Source organism: Lipophrys pholis, assembly GCF_963383615.2.
Source record: "Lipophrys pholis genome assembly, chromosome: 19".
In the NCBI taxonomy this organism is placed as follows: Eukaryota; Metazoa; Chordata; class Actinopteri; order Blenniiformes; family Blenniidae; genus Lipophrys; species Lipophrys pholis.
This window is the reverse complement of record NC_137647.1, coordinates 14,065,379-14,084,945: the sequence shown is the minus strand read 5'-3', so window position 1 is coordinate 14,084,945 and position 19,567 is coordinate 14,065,379. Positions and strand designations below refer to the sequence as shown.

At 43.0% G+C, this 19,567-nt stretch overlaps 1 protein-coding gene across 1 annotated transcript in view; it reads left to right on the top strand.

Annotated features, from left to right (window-relative positions):
• Positions 1-15,025, top strand: part of bahcc1a (BAH domain and coiled-coil containing 1a) — a 65,639-nt gene extending 50,614 nt beyond the window's left edge. The window contains exons 15-29 of the mRNA XM_080488452.1: positions 1,851-1,965; positions 2,280-2,511; positions 2,619-2,810; positions 4,396-4,569; positions 4,703-4,992; positions 5,502-5,582; positions 6,088-6,217; positions 6,307-6,421; positions 7,250-7,325; positions 9,914-10,022; positions 10,101-10,217; positions 10,319-10,477; positions 11,173-12,419; positions 12,515-12,751; positions 12,839-15,025. Coding sequence (XP_080344578.1) covers positions 1,851-1,965; positions 2,280-2,511; positions 2,619-2,810; positions 4,396-4,569; positions 4,703-4,992; positions 5,502-5,582; positions 6,088-6,217; positions 6,307-6,421; positions 7,250-7,325; positions 9,914-10,022; positions 10,101-10,217; positions 10,319-10,477; positions 11,173-12,419; positions 12,515-12,751; positions 12,839-13,048 — 3,484 coding nt within the window. The 3' untranslated portion in view covers positions 13,049-15,025. The remainder of the gene's footprint in view (positions 1-1,850; positions 1,966-2,279; positions 2,512-2,618; positions 2,811-4,395; positions 4,570-4,702; positions 4,993-5,501; positions 5,583-6,087; positions 6,218-6,306; positions 6,422-7,249; positions 7,326-9,913; positions 10,023-10,100; positions 10,218-10,318; positions 10,478-11,172; positions 12,420-12,514; positions 12,752-12,838) is intronic.
• Positions 15,026-19,567: the final 4,542 nt, after the last annotated feature.

The following is a 19,567-nucleotide window of genomic DNA, read 5'->3' as shown; positions in this document are numbered from 1 at the left end:
GCTGTGGTTTCTGGGCCGTGGTCCACAGTGATCCCAGCTGCCCCTCTGTGATGTCACCTCCACTCTTCTTCTGCCCCTGTACGCCTGTCCCTCCCTCCCTCGCCAGGCCAACACTGATCGGCATGGCGATGCTGATGCTGGGTGACAATGACACCCAAATGAAAGGGTAATGAGCGAGGGCCCCGCGGTGAAATGTAGTGGAGAGAAAGCAGGGGCCAGCATGGGGGTGGGAGGTTGTTGTACAGGCCATAGTACACTGAAATGTAGTCTCAATTTTTATTTTTAATTTTAACTCTGGAACAGGTACTTATTCTTTTCCTACTCATATAATGTTTCCACTAGTTTCTGATTTGTCTCTATATACAAGTTAGGCACAGTACATACAAACACACTGGGGACTGATTAGACTCATGTTGCGTTACATGACAGGGTTCTGTAAAAACATGTACTCCACTTGCCAGTCATGCCACTACAAGATGCTGACACTTCTATGCAGATGGAGGTCAGTGGGTCAGTGTGTGACAAACCATTTTTGTTGTTTCCTTACTTCATTCTTCCGAAACAACAATGAGTGTGTGGCAGCGCTACAGCGAGAGCTGCATTCAACCTCTCTGCTTGAGCATTCTGTGCATCTGTGCAATTAGGTATGGATGCAGCTGTGTGCTTATGAGCATTTAGCTGGCTTTGTTTGTTTTTGTGCATGCCTCAGTTGTTCCTATGGGTAGAGCGCTGGGGTCCTTTGTGGCGCTGCTGTGATTGGAGGGAACTACTGCTTGCCAGTAAACCCTACTAATCAATTCTGTTTAATTAGTCACTGTACGCTCAGCCCTCCCAGCTCCCCCACCAAGTGGAGGGACTCTGTCACATTGTGTTTGTCAGCAGCGGAAGGCAAGTCGTGGCGGGATCTGCCTCACGGGGACAACTCACACTTCACTGGCACCTCTGTCACTCTCCTGTCAGTCAGCAGGCAGACAGTCCCGCCGCCTGACAATCGCCGTCTTTCTTTTCAGGCGTTACAGGTGCATGTTGACACACACTGATTATTAGGTTTGCACACAATCAAGGTCTACATACATCCTCCATATTCACATGCTGTGCCCGTGCGCTGATAAATGAGACATAAACAGAGAAGCATGTGCGCATTTTATTCCAAACAGTGTGTGGGTACAGCGCTGCATAAGGAACAATGGGCAGACCAAGAACAAAATGCGGAAAAGTTGAACATACATGCTTTATTTATCTATTTTAAATTGACACTCCGCCTGTTCTGCGAATGTGACGGATTTCCTAGGCTGTATGCACACCGGGAGAGGGGAAGTTAATCTTTTGTTTGAGCATGGCCTGGCTCACGGTGGTGCGGTGTATGGGCAGACTTCCAGAGGGAAATTCAAGGGCATTTGGAGTGGTTGGCCTGTGATGATGCTCAGTGTAGAGGAAAGAGTGTGCCACAGCGGTATAAACTGCTGCTGGAGGAACTATGATACTCGAAAACAATACAGCAACATAGAAATGCAATGCCTTCCAACCATTCTCTGTATTCTTCAAAGCTGCGTAGTCTTCACAGGCCACAAACAAACTCCCCAGATGAAGCATTAATGCTTCCCTCAAACAATCCCAGGTTCCTTGTTAGATCCTGATTTTTCAAGTGTGTGGCTCAGACTCTGGGCCATCCTTGTCCTTTTTTGTCATCCTGCTCATCAGACAGAGAAAGCAGAAAGAGAAAGTTATCAGATCCCACTGAGAGGTGACTCAACACTGTTTTTCCCCTGTGATGTTCTACCCCCTCTTTTTTCTTTCAAACCACCGCCATTCTCCTCTCATGAATGCCTCTCTCTTGTTTTGGCTGGCAGGTCAATGGGGGCGGGGCTGGGCTTGTCACCAGATGACCTAGGAGGGGGCGGAGACAGCCAGAGAAGGAAGAAGAGGCTGTCCAGTCGAGGCTTTGACCGTCTCAGCAGCACACAGGTCAGGGTCCCCTTGTCCCACTTACCGTTTGTCCTCTGTGCTGCGAGAAACGAAAGAGGCTGCTCTGCTTCTTTACATTTGATATAGTCCTTTGTTGCACACCATTTCTAATTAGGTGCTACCCTCAGGAGTCAAATCCTGTGCTCTCCATGTTAATATCTTTTCACTGGGCCCTCTACTCTTCTTCTTTTCTTCTGTGTGTGTGTGAGCAAACGAAGACTCTCTTCTTATAACATCCTGATGCTTTTCAGGCTGCTCTAACCAGGAGTGTAACGGACTTTCTCTGGCTCTCTCATCTCTCTCTGTTGCTGCAGATAAAAGCCCAGGGATGCAGAAAAAGCAGTCTTCACAGTGTTCTCGGCTCTAAGCTCGCTGGCGACGTGGCGCAGCTCAAACAGAAGGCCCAGGTTAAAAAGAATCTCTCAGGGACGGGCTCCCTGGACAAAGAGGTTTCACCCTGCAACTCCAACCCCAAGCACGGTCACAGAAGCCAGGGCACGAGCAAAGCTGACTCCCGGCGAGAGTCCGGTGGACAGAGCGACACAGGTACAAGCCCTCTTGCAATCTCGGTATTGATTGTGCCTTTATAAAGGTTCCACCAACAATTAGGCCACATTAGCCAACAATGATCACTGTGTAAACTTCCTCAGCAGCCAGTGTGGATAGTGTCCCTCAAGACAGCTGGAGTGGACTGGTGCGGCGTGGACGTAAAAAAGGATCAACCACCTCCACGCAGGGTTCCTCCCATCTGAGCCAGCCCAGGGCCAAGGTTGTCCGTAGCCACAGACGGGAAACAATGGAAGAGGAGGAAAGCTCCCCTGTGGAGAGCGACTCCTCTGATCAAGGTGAGTCACTGAATAACACACAGTGGCACGTCGTGAAAGGCGCTGAAGTCCTATCAACTTCATATTAATAAACACAGCTCCACTTTTTCCCAGATGTTCTAAAACCCTGGAAGCCAGTGGGATCTCTGAACTTTTGATAGCGTTAAACAATTAATTAAAATCAAACTAATTAATAAGAAACGATTGAAGAACAAATTGTGAGATCAAAAAGCAACCATTTCTTTCCTTAGTGTATTATTATTTATTGAAGATCTATGTTGACTTCTGATTTTACATCATACCATCTGGATTCATGATGTATTATGTAGTTAGGCAATAACGGGTAAATATAGTTATTAGGCTTTATTCTCTGGAAACTATCATGTGACTTTCACATGCATACGTTTTGTTTAGTTACTTTAAAAAACATATTTTAACTACAACAACCAACTTTGTGTTTGGTAGATCAATACTTTGTTTAAACAATGTTTTTTAGGAACGCATGAGAAACCACTGGAAAGGCTGTTTATGTCGGTGCCACATTTTTAAGGCACAAACTAGAATCCTCGGTAGCATGTGGAAGAATCATACACACTCTGGGAGCTCCTGTTCATAACGGTCACCACCCTGTAAGGTCGAGGTCAGGACTGCTGATTCCCTCCTCTCCGCTCTGTGGTGGGGAGAAATGTCAACTTGAAGGATAGTTTCATTCCAGACTGTGCAGATATGAGATTGCTACATGTTGCATTGAGAGGTGTCACTCAGGCATTTGATTGTCAGCACCTCAGGCCTTAAGAAACTCAAATAAATAGCGAATGCAGAGAAAAGCGGCTCACAATTGTCAGAGGAGATTTGGTAAACTTTGCATGGGGGCAACCTACTCGGCTCTTCCTACATGCCAACAAATTCATGTGTAACTATTTAAAAATGAAAAATTCACGCAAAGAGGCAAATAAATAATTTACCAACACAAACTGCCTCTGTTTTGAGAGTAGGTCACTTTACTAGCTAAAATATTAAAATATATTAAAGCACTTCACTATACATTCAATCACCGCTACACAATAACTGTTTAGAGTCAATGGACCTTTTGTAAAATTGTAAATCTCCTCCAAACCAATCAAAAGTGGGTGAAAAGGTGTCTGCTGAATGATTTGTGAACGTCAAACTGGGCTGTGCATGGACATTCAACACCTCGGTGACTGGCCTTGCTGGCTGACCAGGCGAGATGTACAGCCACAGCTGTGGACACTTGGCTGTGAGAGGCCTTGACAGCCTCGGAGACTGGCTGACTGGGTCAAAGAGGTGCTTGAGAAACTGCAGTGGCGAACACAGAAATCTCACTCCTACTCTCCTGAGCACACTAGCTCATACTAACATGTGGGTTCACACCAGGAAATACCGCTGAGGCGAAGCACTTCATACATCACTTCTATGAACCGTTAAACTATTTACTTAAATGCTAATGAAGTGCTTGTGAAATGATTGAGGGTAAGTGAATGAACTTTACTGGCTGGTAATGGCTTCAAGAGATGGAGCTGATAAGACATGCGAGTCAAAAAATGCCAATCACTGTCTATGCGCTATTGTTTACTGTCACCACCAGAAGACGAAGAAGAAGAAGGCAGTTATGATACTGATGAAGGTCAAGATTATAGAGCTCAACAACCCAGAGACATCACTTCCAGCTCCTCTGTGACTGGTCCGAGTCCCTCGTCTGTCGTAAAACTGGAGGCCAATCAGAAGGCGAGGAACAAAAAGCAGAGACAAGAGCTTTATGGTGAGACTGTCCATTGAAAATGATTCATAGGTCAACTAAGCTGCCCCATGGTCTTTATGGGAAGCATCTGTTTTGTGTTTCTTCGTCTTTCTTTAGCTTGCTCTAAATCTGTTTCTCTAATTGAACTATACAGGCTCCCAGAGTCTTTCTGGAGCGGAGGGGGAAGTCAAAGTGAGGAAGAAGCCCACCTGTAGGCTGAGCTTAGCCACTGCAGGCAAAAACCACCAGAACCATCAAGCGCAACGGCCCGAAGGAGTCCGGAGGACAGGCGGAACCAGGTCGAAGGAGCCTCGGTGGGGCAGCCTCGGGACCAGAGGCAATCGATACAGGAGAAGCATGGGACTGGCTACCTTCCCAACCACCAGCGAGAGGCTAAAGAGGGCAACCCGGAAGAGTACTATGCTTAGAGGAGCGATCAATAAGGTCAGAAGTTTTCCAAGTTTTTCATATTCAACGACTGCCTATACTTGTGCTGCTTACTTTTCGAACAGAAACAAAACCATACAACAAATTGCAATGAAAGGGATTTACAAGCAAATGGGCAGATTTTATCACACAAAATAATGAGCTTTTTAATAATACAAGAATTAGCCCTTAAACGTAAAAGCAGCTACAAATCGGCACGCTTCACTAAAGACTTTTGGCAGGCTTGTTATTATGTCATTACAGAGATGCATGCAGTACTGAAAAAATTGGGGGAAATTATGAAGCGAATAAATTTTAACAGACTCTAGCAAGACCGAGAGAAGGAAGAAAGAAAACGTTCTGTATTGATACTCTTTGGGAAATTACTTCTCAGCATTTAACCCATCCTTTTCCTAGTTAACTTTAAGCAGGGTCAAGAGGTTTGCTCCGCGAGTCATTGTGTAACCTGTCAGCAGTGGGACGCGGACCTACACACTCACACTCATTCTGTCTATTGTCCTTGACAGAGGAGAAGCTGCTGGTCAGTCGGGGCCACGTCGACGCAGGGCGAGGAGGGAAGCAGGGGCCGCAGGAACAGGGACCAACAGGTGCCTGTCACAAACAATTCCACATCTTTCTTTGATTCTGCAACCTGCCACACACAGACCACCAAACAGAATCCACTTCGAGGAAAATATCAGCATTCATACTTTTTTTTTTTTTTTTTGCAAATCTGAAATGTGATATCACACTGTCCTAGATTTCTCACAATCAGTCCCGTTGCTGTAGTGCTATTAAAAGTACTTAGCACATTGCACATAGCCCAACCTCCTGCTGAGTAATCTTAGGGGAGAAGTGGCTGGGAGAGATGTGATAAGGGGGGGTGGGGGGGGGGGGGTGGCTCACGCTTCTGTGCTGTGACAGAGTGAAGAAATGTTAGGAAGAAAATGGCTACAGATAGGTGACGGTACAGGCACTGTGAAACCCCCTGTGGTGAGCTTCTAGTTTAAGTAGCATGCCCAACAATGTCTCATTTATTCTATCACACACTTTATTTCTACACTTTTTACATTTTTTTTTTCGTCTGTCTGCCCCTTCTGTTCCCTCCTACAGCCAAAGGGACGAGCTGTGAGCCGTCTGCTGGAGAGCTTCGCGGCTGATGAAGGCTTTCAGATGGACGGCAGCAGCTTCTCAGAAGAAGAGGAGGACAGAAACCATGCTTGCAACAACAAGAGTCCTGAAGGTCAGCAGATCAAACAAGATGGCCGGCAGATTGTGCTTTCCACTGACATTGAAGCACAATTTTTTTTATAGTGTCGCATTTTTTCGCAGTTCCAAACTGTGTGTTGACCAAAGAGCTGCTGACTGACGGACTGAAGGTGCTGATTTCCAAGGAGGATGAGCTTCTGTATGCTGCCAGGGTTCACACTCTGGAGCTGCCCGACATGTAAGTGAATGAGGTCTTTTTTGTTTAAATCATCAAGATCTCAAGCAACATGTATAAAACTTCCCCAGTTGCGATACTCTGGAATCTGGAGGCTAACAATGGGCAAAGGCTGGGTACAATCTGGAGAGGTTTGCCAACCCATCACAAGGACACCGTTGGACACATACAGTCACACACCCATACAGTCACACATTGAGGATTTACTACCAGTTAACCAAACAAACATCGCTCTGCACAGTGGGAGGAAGCCCAAGCACCAGAAGAAAGCCAATCCACGCACATAGAAAACATGCAAACGTGATTGGCATACATACATAGGAGTGGGAGAAGAAGCAAGCATATTACTTCTGGCATAAAAAAATGCAGACATTGCAAATGTTTGCATGCATTTAAAAAGAAAGCATGCAAAACACACGTGTTGATGCAATTGAATTCATGTCACCATTTCAGTTTTTTTCCTGAAGAGATGAATGACATATATATTATTTAACACTGCCTTTACAGTAACTTCTTTATACTGTATGTTGGAGTTTGTTGTGGTTGTTGGCATGTGTGTCGCTTTTACAAGGAAGCATTTTTTTTTTTTTTAGTCTCAGGCCAAGACACAAAAAAAAACACTCTTCATGTCTCCTTTTCTTACATAATGAACCCAACATTATCCCATACCAAGCTCTTAATATCAATACTGCTCCTCTGGCCCAGGCAGCAAAGAGATGCTGTAACAACAGCAGAGTGGGAGTAACATATGACATGGGAGCCAGGCAAGCATAATACAAGCATCTGAAAATAGACTTATCTTTTTGTCTCTCTGTTGTGCTTCCTCTGTAGCTTCAGCATCATTATTGACGGTGAAAGGGGAAACCGCCCAAGAATCTATTCACTGGAGCAACTACTGAAGGAAGCTGTAAGTTTACACCAATGCACTTATTGCAGCAACTTGATCAGTCACTCAACTGCCTCACCTAAAAAGTCTTTGCATCCTCTTTGCATTTTTCTACTTTTTCCAGCCTTTGTGCAGCTGTGCTGGCCCCTTTTCTTTCTTCCCTTCAACCTCCTTTGCTTTCTCAGGGTCATTGTGGCCATCTTAACAGATGGGTGAATCTTTATGTTTAAATGAGTGTCTGTTAAAACAAGCTCGATATGTGGGTGGGATCCTCCCACCAACACCTGGATCTATTCATGTGGAGTTTAAACGGCCGATGACTTGAACTTTACATTTCTTTTGATGCCACAATAACAAAGTTGTTTGCCTACTCTGACTGACAAAGACCAGTATAAACAGTGTATGAGGATCTGCAGTAATGCAAAACTTTTTGGGCTATTAAGCTCGTGGTTAGGGTTGCGATGTTTATTCCCATAAGAGACATTTGTTGAGTGAGAAGATGCTGGTCCCTGTACACTAATAACAACTGAATTACCCAAAGCAAAGCTGTCATACCCATATCTTCTCCAGCTGTGAAAAAAAGCTGTCACTATTGCCAAACATTGGCGCAGCACGTTGCGTATGGACACAATGGAGTTTCCAAAGACAAGTAGCCGAGGAAAGTCTTCAATTAAATGAGGAGAAGCTACACAGTAAATTATGAGACGATATTTGAAGCCAATTTTTGTTTTCATTTCCAACTTGGCTGCCCTGTGCACATTGAATAATCAGAAATGAAAAGTATGCCTGTATGGGTTCCTTTTTTTGTTGGAGAGACACTTGTGCAAGAACTCCCCCCCCCCTGCCATTATTATTTACATCTCCCCGTTTTTTTTATATTCTACAGAACGATCCACAAAACAAGTTTTATTGTTGTTCACCCTTTATAAGGCACCAATTTCAATCATGTAAAATGAACAATCTAAGCTAGAGGGTTGTTTAACGATATGTCAAATTTTCAAGAAGGCCAAGTTAGTGTGAATAAACTCTAAAGGTGTAAAACTAACTGCAGTCATATGTATTTCATCATTTGTAGCTTGACACATTCTTTATATCGGTTATGCTCCAATAGGTGTCTGGTATTGTTTATGATTTTTTATCTGCAAAGTATATCTAATCTCAGTTAAACTTGCTCTTTGATAAAATGTAATAATATTACTGTACTGATTATGCATAACATGATATTATGACCAATGATGAGTGAATTGATTTGTCATCTCGTCATCATGACACCCGTTAGTGGGTCAGTTATATTAGGCAGTAACTGAATATTTTTGAGATTTCTGTGAGTTTGATAAAAAACCAAACCGATGTTTAGACGACTGGTCAGAACATTCGCAGATTGCAGTGGTCAGTATCAATCAAAGGAGATCCAAGGAAAGAAAAAAACAACAACCGGGTGACAATGTGGCCAAAGCACGTAGCTTCACATAGTCACATGGAGGTCCCCCCCCCTTTGCAACTTTGTTGACCTATATGATCTGCTGACCATGATTACATCCTCCAAGGGCGTAATCATCATCATGTGGTCATAATGTTATGGCTGATCAGAGAACAATGTGTTATTTGCACAGGAAAAAAAACAAAACACTGTCAAACATTAACTGCTAGATGGATTTGATGCACATTTAACAGTGTACTATTTCTTTCAGCTTTGTGAAATGTTCATTTATATTGCACAAACAATGTCAGTGTGGACCCAACAGGGAGAAACTTGGAAGTTAGAGGATATTGGAAGAAGGCAAAAGATCCAGTTTCCACGTGTATATCCACTTTTTCACCGCGGACCATTCTTCTGTAATCCATGTAAACTTGTTCATATCATTAATGTAGATTTTTACACAAAGCCTCCTTACAGTCCCATTATCTAACTCGACCGGCAGCTCCATGCCAAGCACTTCTGGCAAAATCACTCTTATCCAAACACTCATCTCATAGCAGCTGGCTCTAATTATGTCATACTTCCACTTTTATGTCTTTAAATTAGACCAAAACCCATTTATTTGACTCTGACACCAACACAGGGATTTTCACAGAGCTCCTACTCTCTCTCCTATAGAAGCGACAGAAGACCCCCCCCCCCCCCAACACACACACACACACACACACACACACACACACACACACACACACACACACACACACACACACACACACACACACCCTATCCACACCTCATCAGTCAAAGGGTCCCTTGCCATGGCAACAGTAAATGAAAGCAACCTGAAAGAGCCCCCAGTGAGTGGCGGATGCTGGGGCTGCCTGCATTGTTGGAGGGAGGATCTGGCAACCTGCAATCACAAGCCCTCTATTCAGGCCCTCTTTAGTATTACTCAGCAAGTCAGGATTTACTGCATCATGGCTTCCGTTCTTTTCAGGCCTGACTGGCACATTGGCATGAGATAAGTGCCGCTTGGAAACGTGGCACAGTGACTGCCCATGCACAATGCTCCATTGCTCTCACTGTTTGCATGTGTGTGTCTGCGTGCGAGTGTGTATGGATGCATGTCTGCGTGTGCTTTGTGTGCATCCTGTAATGAATCTTAATGATCTTTTGATCTGCCTTCCAGGTCCTGGATATACGTCCAGTATCGGAGGCTTTGCTCACTGAAGGAACAAGAGTGTGTGCTTACTGGAGCGAACGCTCTCGCTGCTTGTATCCAGGCTATGTCCGCAGAGGTGAGACGCTATCATGCTCAAATCCATATGCATACGGTCGCATTTCAGCACGACTGAGAGCATTTTTGTCCCTTGCAGGTGGTTCATCTGATGAGGGGAAGCAGGGAGGAGTGATGGTAGAGTTTGATGATGGAGACCGAGGGAAGATTTCTCTCCCAAACATCCGCCTGCTGCCTCCAGGATACCAGATCCACTGTGAGTGCAGACTGTGATATGACCTTATTTGTTGTGGGATACTGTCTACTTTTAACTGAATGCTTTTGATTCTTATAATTTTTTTTTTTTTGACCTTTTAGGTGGGGAGTCATCGCCTGCCCTGCTGGTATCTAGTGGGATGACAGCCAAGAAAACTTCTAATCAGGATTTGACGCCCAGTGACAGAACTACTGACAGACTGAGTACAAGCAACACTGTAACCAACACCCAAAGTTCACCTGTCATTAAAAGAAGGCCAGGTAAGAAAGGATTCCTCCAATCTTGGTTTTCATTCCACAAAAAAAAGGAAGGGGGGGGGGGATAAATATTATCTCAACTTACAGACTCACGTGCATTATTCATGGCCTTGTTTTGATAAATCATTCATATTGAGCATACACTGAGCAAAACATTTTTTACTGCTACATTAAATTAAATGAAAACTTGAAATGTAACTCTTGATTAAGCACAATCTTTCAAGCCCCAAGTTTCTTCAAAGGATTTCAAAAAGCAGTGTTTGTGTATTGTTTCAACGCAGTCCAACACAATATCCAACAATATGTTTTGTGATGTCAGTAATGTTGTGTTTGTGTTCACATTGTCAGGGTGCATGGATTTCAATTCCAGTGATATTTGTAGCTGTATTTATTTATTTATTGCTGATGTTTTTACCCATAAATATTGCACTGGGAGATATTTCTGATATTGTGTCTGCTTCATGCATATAAAAAAAAGGGTTAAAAATCCCATGTTTAACTCAAACTGAGCAGCAGACATATTCTGTAGCGTGTTTTAAAAGATTGTCCGACACTAAAGATGCGTACTGATTCAAGCAGACACCGAAAAACGTATTTACAAATTAATTATTATTTTTTTTTAAAGTTTTGAATCCTCTTTCATCATTTTTGATGCAGTCCTATAACATGAATTTATTTTTATTTTTTTTTCATCATAGGAAGACCAAAGGGCTCTGGAAAAAAACAGAGGCAGCAGCAAGCAGAAAACGCCAGTAAAAATCTGTCATCTTTCTTGAGTTGGCCTTCATTAGCAAACACCAGAAAGAGAACTTCTGACAATCCATTTCACTTTAATGGGGCACCCAAGAAGGCTTTGAGAGGGAAAGAGGATGACCTGTTCTCCTTGCCTCAAACACAGCCACTAGCCTCTATTCCAACTAAAGGACTTTTCAGCAGCAGCTCCTTTGAGGTAGACTCCTTCAGAAGCATTGCAAATGGCTACTCTTCCTTCTGTACGCAGTCTGCAGGACCAGGTCAGAGCTTATCCCTCGGCCCCAGAAGCGGGATGTATAATGAGAAGCGAAGGCAGGATGATATAGTTATACCAAGAAGCAGGAAGTCCGGACAGGAGTTCTTGGTCAAGTTAGATCATGAAGGCGTGACCTCCCCAAAGACCAAGAACAGCAAGGCTCTGCTTTTGAGAGGTGGTTCCACCAGTGTGAGCAGTATGCCCAGGACAGACCCATACTCTCACCCAGTCCTGCTGGTAAAAGACAACAAAAAAGGTGGTGCCTCCAGAGTAGAACTTCTCCTGAAAGGAGCCACGCCCCAAAGAAAGCCTTCTCCTTCTCTTCATCTGGGGGAATATGGGGATTTGGGCTTCAGTTCCCATAGAGATTGCCACAGCTCCTACTCCGATCTGGATGACGATGAAGAGGAAGAAGAAGAAGAGAGGAGGAGGGCTACTCTGACTGCAGCCTCAGGAGGACTAAGGACGGCTGGCCGTTTCCTTTCCCGTCTTTCTGTCTCTTCCTCCTCCTCTGGTTCTTCGAGCTCATCTTCCTCAGGCTCTCTTTCCAGTTCCAGCCTTTGTTCCTCTGACAACGATTCCTCCTACAGCTCGGAGGATGAGGATAGTTCTACACTGATGCTACAGAGCTGTCTCTCCTCTCACCGTGGTCTCCTGCAACCATCTGAACCTTCCACCTCGTCAAGGCCTCGCCAGCACTCCTTCGTGGCCAAAGCCGTGGCTGTTTCCAATGCCAAAGGAGGCTCCTCTGACCAGGTTTCCAGCAGCAAGTCAATGAAGAGGAAAGAATGCACAAGCTCTAGCTCAAAACCAACTAAGGACTTTGCGAAGAAACCTCGGATGCTTCCAGATGACAGTTCATTCATTCCAAGGCCCAAGATGTCTGCGTTTCTTGCAGGAAGTCAAATGTGGAGGTGGTCAGGAAACCCCACACAGGTGAGAATGATGTAGTCTTCATTTTACTGCGTATGTCTATTTATAGGCCATTTGTAGATTAAATCTTTGTCATTCTTATGTTTGGTTTTCCACAGAGACGGGGTCTAAAGGGCAAGGCCAGGAAGCTTTTCTATAAGGCCATTGTGCGAGGCAGAGACACCGTTCGAGTGGGAGATTGTGCAGTGTTTCTTTCTGCTGGACGCCCTAACCTCCCGTATGTGGGTCAAATCGAGAACTTATGGGAATCCTGGACTTCCAGCATGGTGGTCAAAGTCAAGTGGTTTTACCACCCTGAGGAGACTAAGCTAGGCAAGAGGCCTCGAGACGGCAAAGTAAGTTAATGATAGTGGGCATTTTTTCAATCCTTTGTTGTTTTGTCGCGAATGAGAAGTGCCTAACCGTGTCTTTTCTCTGTCCAGCATGCCCTGTACCAGTCGAGTCATGAAGATGAAAATGACGTCCAGACAATCTCACATAAATGCCAGGTTGTGAGCAGGGAAGAGTACGAGTGTCTGACTCGCAATCAGAAGCCGAACAGTACCTCCCCAGACCTTTACTACCTGGCTGGGACGTACGACCCCACCACTGGTCAGCTGGTCACTACTGAGGGGGTTTCCATCATGTGCTGAACCTCCATGACGACACTACTGAAGGATGTCTTTGGAGGAAGAGTATAGGGTCATTAATTCACCTATGAATCCATTCAGCCTTGCAGAATGACAAATGTTTCTTGGGTATGGCCTCAAGGACCCATGGAATAAATATCTGCACCAAAGCAGGGCTGTCTGAGATTACACACTGGAGTCTGTTGGTGTCTAACCTTTGTGGATGTGAAGGAGATGTCTATAACTGGTTACTCCTTTCATGAGGAATATTATAAAGTCCGGGTCTTCCTGGACGTCACAGTTTTGATGAGTGACATTTGATTCATCCCACTAATGTCTTTTTAAAAAGATATTATGTGATCGACAGCTTCACAGCTGCTTTTTAGACTCATGCTTGCAGCTCCTATGAAATGTCATCAGAGGAGAGCTGAAATTGCAATGAACTGTGCAAACGATCATGAGGCTCAATGGTCAGCGTGGACCAATTCTTTAAAGGTAGCCTTACTGGAGGGAATGGAAAGGAAAATGAGGCACTGGGATCTCCCTACACCTCTTCATTCCAGGGAAGTTGAAAACATGTAAAGGATGTAAAGTTGATGTCTGTAAATAGTTTGAACTTTTTTCCAATCAAGCCATACACTTCAGTACCTCTCACCTGTCTTAACTGTTCAGGTGTACATTGTACAGTTCAATTATTGTATTGTCTGTTGTCTATATGTATATAAAAGCTATTTTATATAGAAGTCTATTGTATATATGAGATGTATCTTTCCATGTTTGCGATTGATTTATTTTTATATGGGTGTAGAATACCTTATGTTGTGTTTTTCCTTTGCTTTGGGAAGTCAAGATTGGAGATATTAGTGTTGCACTGCAAATGCCCTGCTGAGACAGACCGAGACAGAGCACAGACAAAGACAGAAGGATTTAGTATATAACAGGACAAGACTCGCTTTCTTGAAGAGAGGGGTTAACCTGTTTTAAAAAAAAAATTTAAAAATAGGTCAAGTGGCTTTTTGTAAAAGTGTTCTGTTAATTAAATTTTTTGTTAGCATTACCTAAAAACACCTTTATTTATGTAGCTCAGTTTGTCATCATCACAGGCAGATCCCCCGGACTGCTGTCACGGGTCAGAAATGACTGAAGATCTGAGTGTTAACAGTATGACACAATATTTGTGTGTGATGAGTGTCCTGGCATCACTATAATCATTTCCACACAAATCAAGAACAAGTTGAAGAAGTGTTAGGTGGGCATCACACTCATGATTGCATAGTTTTAGCACACAATGGCCTACAGAATACCAAAGTGTCTTTAATATCCTAGTTTCCTTTATTTAAAATTTTAAGCACCTGTACCGAACTTAAATCAGAAATCACTGGTAACATTTAGAGTATGTGTCCTCAACTATGTGCATAATTATATATATATATCGGCTTTGCATTGTGACAATGGGTTCTTGCACATGTGTCTGCAGTTTTGTTTAGTACGAAAATATGCACCGAATGCCACCTGGGAGTGTGACTTTGAAGGTCAAGGTACTGACACAGTAACATGCCGAGTACTGACAATTCATTGGAATTCATGCTTAGTTTCCTTAGCCATCTGTGTCTGTTTTCTACAGTACAAACATACTCAATGCTAACTGTGAAGGACAATCAGATTCACAAAGCAATGGACATAGTGTAGGTTCACTCAGTCGGAAAATTGACTTAAGTTTATTTAATTTGTGCCAAGTACATTCTCTCTATTTTTGTCTTGTTTGATATGCAATCCTGAGTATTTTTTGTTCATAAAGTTTTATTTTGTTTGCCAACATTTTATTTATTGTCAACGTTGCTGTTTGTTCATGCCAAGAGCGCTTTATGAGAATGTGACTTTTTTTTTTTTTTTTTTTTTTTTATCAGTGTGACGTCACATTTGCATTTCCTAAATAAAACTGGTCTTGTAGAGGCCATCTAGTGAAAAGAAATAAAGCAACACTGGATTCTTCTCATCCGCAAACCTCTGTGAATTAATTCTTTATTTTGGGCCATTCCATTGTTCTCCCCATCATGACTCACCGACCATTTCTCATCAACACACTGATGTTAAATCCATTATTTTTTGCTCGTATATGGTTTTTTGAAGCTTTCATCCGTATTCTATTCCACTCATTCCAACTTTGGGTCTGTCTGTGGGTGACATCAGGGTAGACCTTGGACAGGATTTCAGTCTGTCGCTGGGCAGAGACAAAGAGAGTCGCACATACTCATATACACACCTCGAGGCTATTTAGAATCACCAATTAGCCATATGTGCATGTTGTGAGACTCTATTAGGGCATTTTCTCTGCTTTGAACATATAAAAGACATTGTTGCGCTTATGGATTCTAGTGTGTTGACATGCTGTAAAAAAAATCTGGTTGAATAGACCACAAGAAGCCAATCCATTCTCTAAATTTTGACAAATTTAGATTTACAAAGAGAACAAGAATAAGAAATATTCTAGAATCTGCAGGAAATGTTGGAAACTTAACATCCATCTAGCTGATAAGGAGGCTTTAAAGAAAAATATTTGGGAATGAAAAGAAAATGAGGCATTTCAGAGGGGACGCCTGAATGATTGAAAACTCAAACTGAAGGTGCCTTAACACAGGTTAGTGCGGACCAGAGTGCGCATTCGTAGAATTATAAATGAGCCACAGTAGTTTGTTATTTGTATTTGTTATTTTGAACTAACAGAGTGGATTGTCATGTTTCCATGACAACGAGAAGCATTATGGTCATGTGATTACAGACTGGATTTTGTTTTAGTTATACAGAGCGAAAAAGTTGGTAGTGGACAGTTGTGCATTTCTAAAGTCATCACCGTTGCTCATTGGGCGACAGGAGCCTTCTGAGCTCTAGTCCATACATGGGAGATTTCAATCACCATTTACTGTGATTGCTCTCAGACTACATTCAGGCCACACTAGAGTATAACTGCAGTCCCCCTTGCACCACCTCCTCAGGCTGCTCTTGGTGCAGCCTGGAGTTTAGCTTTGCTTTCACATTGCACTCGGAGCTAAACTCAACTAGGTTGATCTACAACTTGTTTGTGTGAAAGCACCCTGAGTTTAGCTCCATAGTCTTAAGACATTGCCCTTTAAGTCTAATTGTGGGAGGGTCAAAGGGAGGGCCTACCTTGATTGGGATTGGCTAAACCCCCGATGACACTATTTAGGGTTTGACTTCTGATTTGCTCATTGGAACACACACTTAAAAAAAACAATTAAACAAGCCAGTGAGAGAGATGATAGAGTTTCTTAACTTATGGGGTGTCATTTCCCAGGTATGAGAATGACGCCCCAATATTACTGTTGAAAATAAAATGACCACTTTAATTTACAAAATGTAATTTGATAAGTAAAGCAGTTCAACAAGCTGTTTATAAATAAGCTCAAATGTAACACGTAAATCTGTTCTTTTAAAAGGAATAAAATGATATGAGGACATCCAAAAGAGCCATCATCAACAAACGCAGAATACTGATCCCAGACCACATTTAATTTGCACATGTGATCACTGTCATTTGACTATAGGAAACACTACGATGCTTGAAAAGCAAGTCAACAAGTCAGGAAGGAGTTTTTATGAGGAGCTTGCATTCTTTTGACCATTTGCTCTCCCTTTGCTGCTACTAGTTACACTGATTATTCCTACCTCCATCATATGAATGAGTTCTCCCCTCTCCCATCCCCCCAGCCTCCATCTTTCCTAGCTCCTTATTACTACATGTGGGGCAGCTCTCACCTTGTTGTGCATTATATATATCACATATCTCATTTATATGTTGATACCTGGCTCTGTTCTTTTTACCCCATAGGGAGGTTTAATGTACTCCCCTCAGAATATCGAGGCGACTTGGACTCATTTGCAAAGCACCATCAAGCACAAAGCCGCTTTTCTGCCAAATTCTTTTATTTGTTGAAATAAATCCTTTGATGTAAGTGTCTCTGGCTGAACTAAGTTTATGTGAGCTTTGTGTTCTTTAGTAAATAGAGACAGATCTGTCACAGCATCAAATAAAGCCTACTGGGTTTATCTGCCAAGCTCTGTAAATATGATGTTGACTGATTCAGAGATGGATGTGATTTTTGTGATTCATGATAAAGTACACTTGCCTATTTTCCTTTTTTTTTTTTTTTCCTTGAAGGAATGAATTGGTTTCTTGATGGTGTATCTGTGGGGTGGTAGAAAACTATGTGAAAGAATTGACAAAATTTGTCCCAAGCCTTCAGACAACTCTGTCGGAAATGATTGTGGTAATGTTTCTACAATTTGTAAATGTGTAATTTCTGTATTTGTGCTGCAATTTTTACATATAAATCTGTGGTATAGGATGAAGATTTTTTTTTTTATATATTATATATGAGTAAATATAACAATAATGTAAGATTTTAATTAAAGTAAATGTCTGTTTCTGATCAAAATAAAACAATTTATATATACATCCTTCTTATCTCTTGTATGAAAGAGCGCAGTAAGGAAGAGTGCTCTCTAGTGGAACACAAAGCACGCTACACATCACACTAAAAAAGATTCCCTTAATTTTGGATTCGGAAACAAAGCTTCTTGATCACGAACACAAAATGCCAGCAGCTCTACGTACCCTTCTCCATTTGTTGCCTCCAGCAGCAGGTATCTCCCACCATCCACCCACGCCATTCATAACCTACAGCATCTTACCATTAGCATTCACGCATATCAGCCTTGACAAAGCCAATTTTTGAAACCTGAATCAGTGAGACACCCACTGGCGAGGCCTCAAGGTGACACAATATGGGTCACTGACCTTTCAGTGCAGGGCTCAGGGTCTTTTTGTCCTGCATGGAGCCGAAGCGTTGCAACCCCTCCCCCAGTGCTCAGACGTGGGCCTAATGGGCACATCAGTCATCTCCAGCAGCGGCCCAGTGAACACAAACAGTTCTGTTTACTACCACAACCTTTTGTGTTGACTGTGGTCACTACTCTGTGTCCAAGCCACGGCCCTTCCTACATCAGCAGCATGGGGGTAAGAGGGACTCTTTAACGCTCAAGTTGTGGACGGGTTAAGAGTGAGGTGTATGTGGGTGTATTGTTATCCTGTTTTGGGATAGTTCTGGTTCATTACCCAGTCTAAAAACAATCAATGATCTAATCAAGCAACTTTTAGGGGTCGTATCTAGATGTTTGTGACAAATGATATTCTCTAAATTAAGCCTGCGTCAGTAAAACACATCCCTCAACCAAAACCACTCATTTGAACCACATTTAAAATTGTGTGAAGCGAATTCTGTTGCCTTCTGTTACCGTCACGCCACAGACGAGCCCGCCTGCATGACTTGCCTCACGTTTCACTGCCTTCTGATACAGCTTTGTCAGCATCCAGACTGTGTTGCTCAGTGTCAACAGGGGGAATGCTTTCCCGCACAAATATCTACACCTCATAAATGTCTCGCCCTCTGCTTGACCCTGTCTGGCCTCTGACTGTGAGGGGGTTGAACAGGGGACAGACAGCCCGGTGTGTGTGTATATCTGTATTTTGGTCCGAGAGTGGGCAGCAGAGGGGTTGGGGTGAGGTTTTGGGTCTTAACAAGGCGCTGAGAGGATACTCCAGGACAAACTTATTTTCTAAAGGACGCTGACGCCCGGATCAATACTTTTATCAGCTGTTGAAGAATTACAACTAATGCAGGGTAAAATCAACAACACTTAATGCAGAAGTAACACGTTTGAAGGATTTACTTCAGTGGTGTGATGCAAAAATGCTGTCATGGTGTGAAACACAACACTTAATTTGATACCTTTTGTAGATATGAATTCACACTGAAGACTTTCACTTGCTGAAGAGAAATAGGAAAGTATGTTTAAAATGATAAAGACACAGTAAAATGAAAGGCTGGCCTGAAAGTCTTCTCATGGATTGGATAGTAAAAACAAGGCCATCCGTGGATTGTTAACCTCCATATTTAGTCTTTATTAGAATTGAAGTAACTATAATATTGACCATAGTTATGGATGTGAGTGTGTCTCTGTGTTTGCCTTGTAACAGACATGCTGCCTGTCCAGAGTTCAAGCCTTAGTTGGATAAAATGGTATACAAGAACGGTAGATGACTTGAAGTGTAACAGAACCCAGAAGCTGCGACAACGTTAACAGCATGATCAGTAAAGGATATGGAAATGTGACCTGATTGCACAGCCACCGGCCATTAGCAAATACCTGCACTGTCATTGGGATCTGCGGGATTAATGCATGCTGCTGTGTTGCATGGACACATATGCTTGCACACAGTCAACTCACAAACTGTGCTGCGTATTGCTTGCTGTGGCTCGGATCCAGCCATGCCACCCCTAATCCATTTCTCTGTTGCTCATTATTAGTGGCTTGTAAAGATTCTGTATCAGCTATGCTAAAAGAGCTTTTCACAGTATTACATGGGATTACTGTTGCTCCTCGCTGCATATGTTGCACATAAACTCTGATGTCATACTGCCAACCTGTTTATACAGCAGTGAAAAAATAATGAAGGCCTGACTC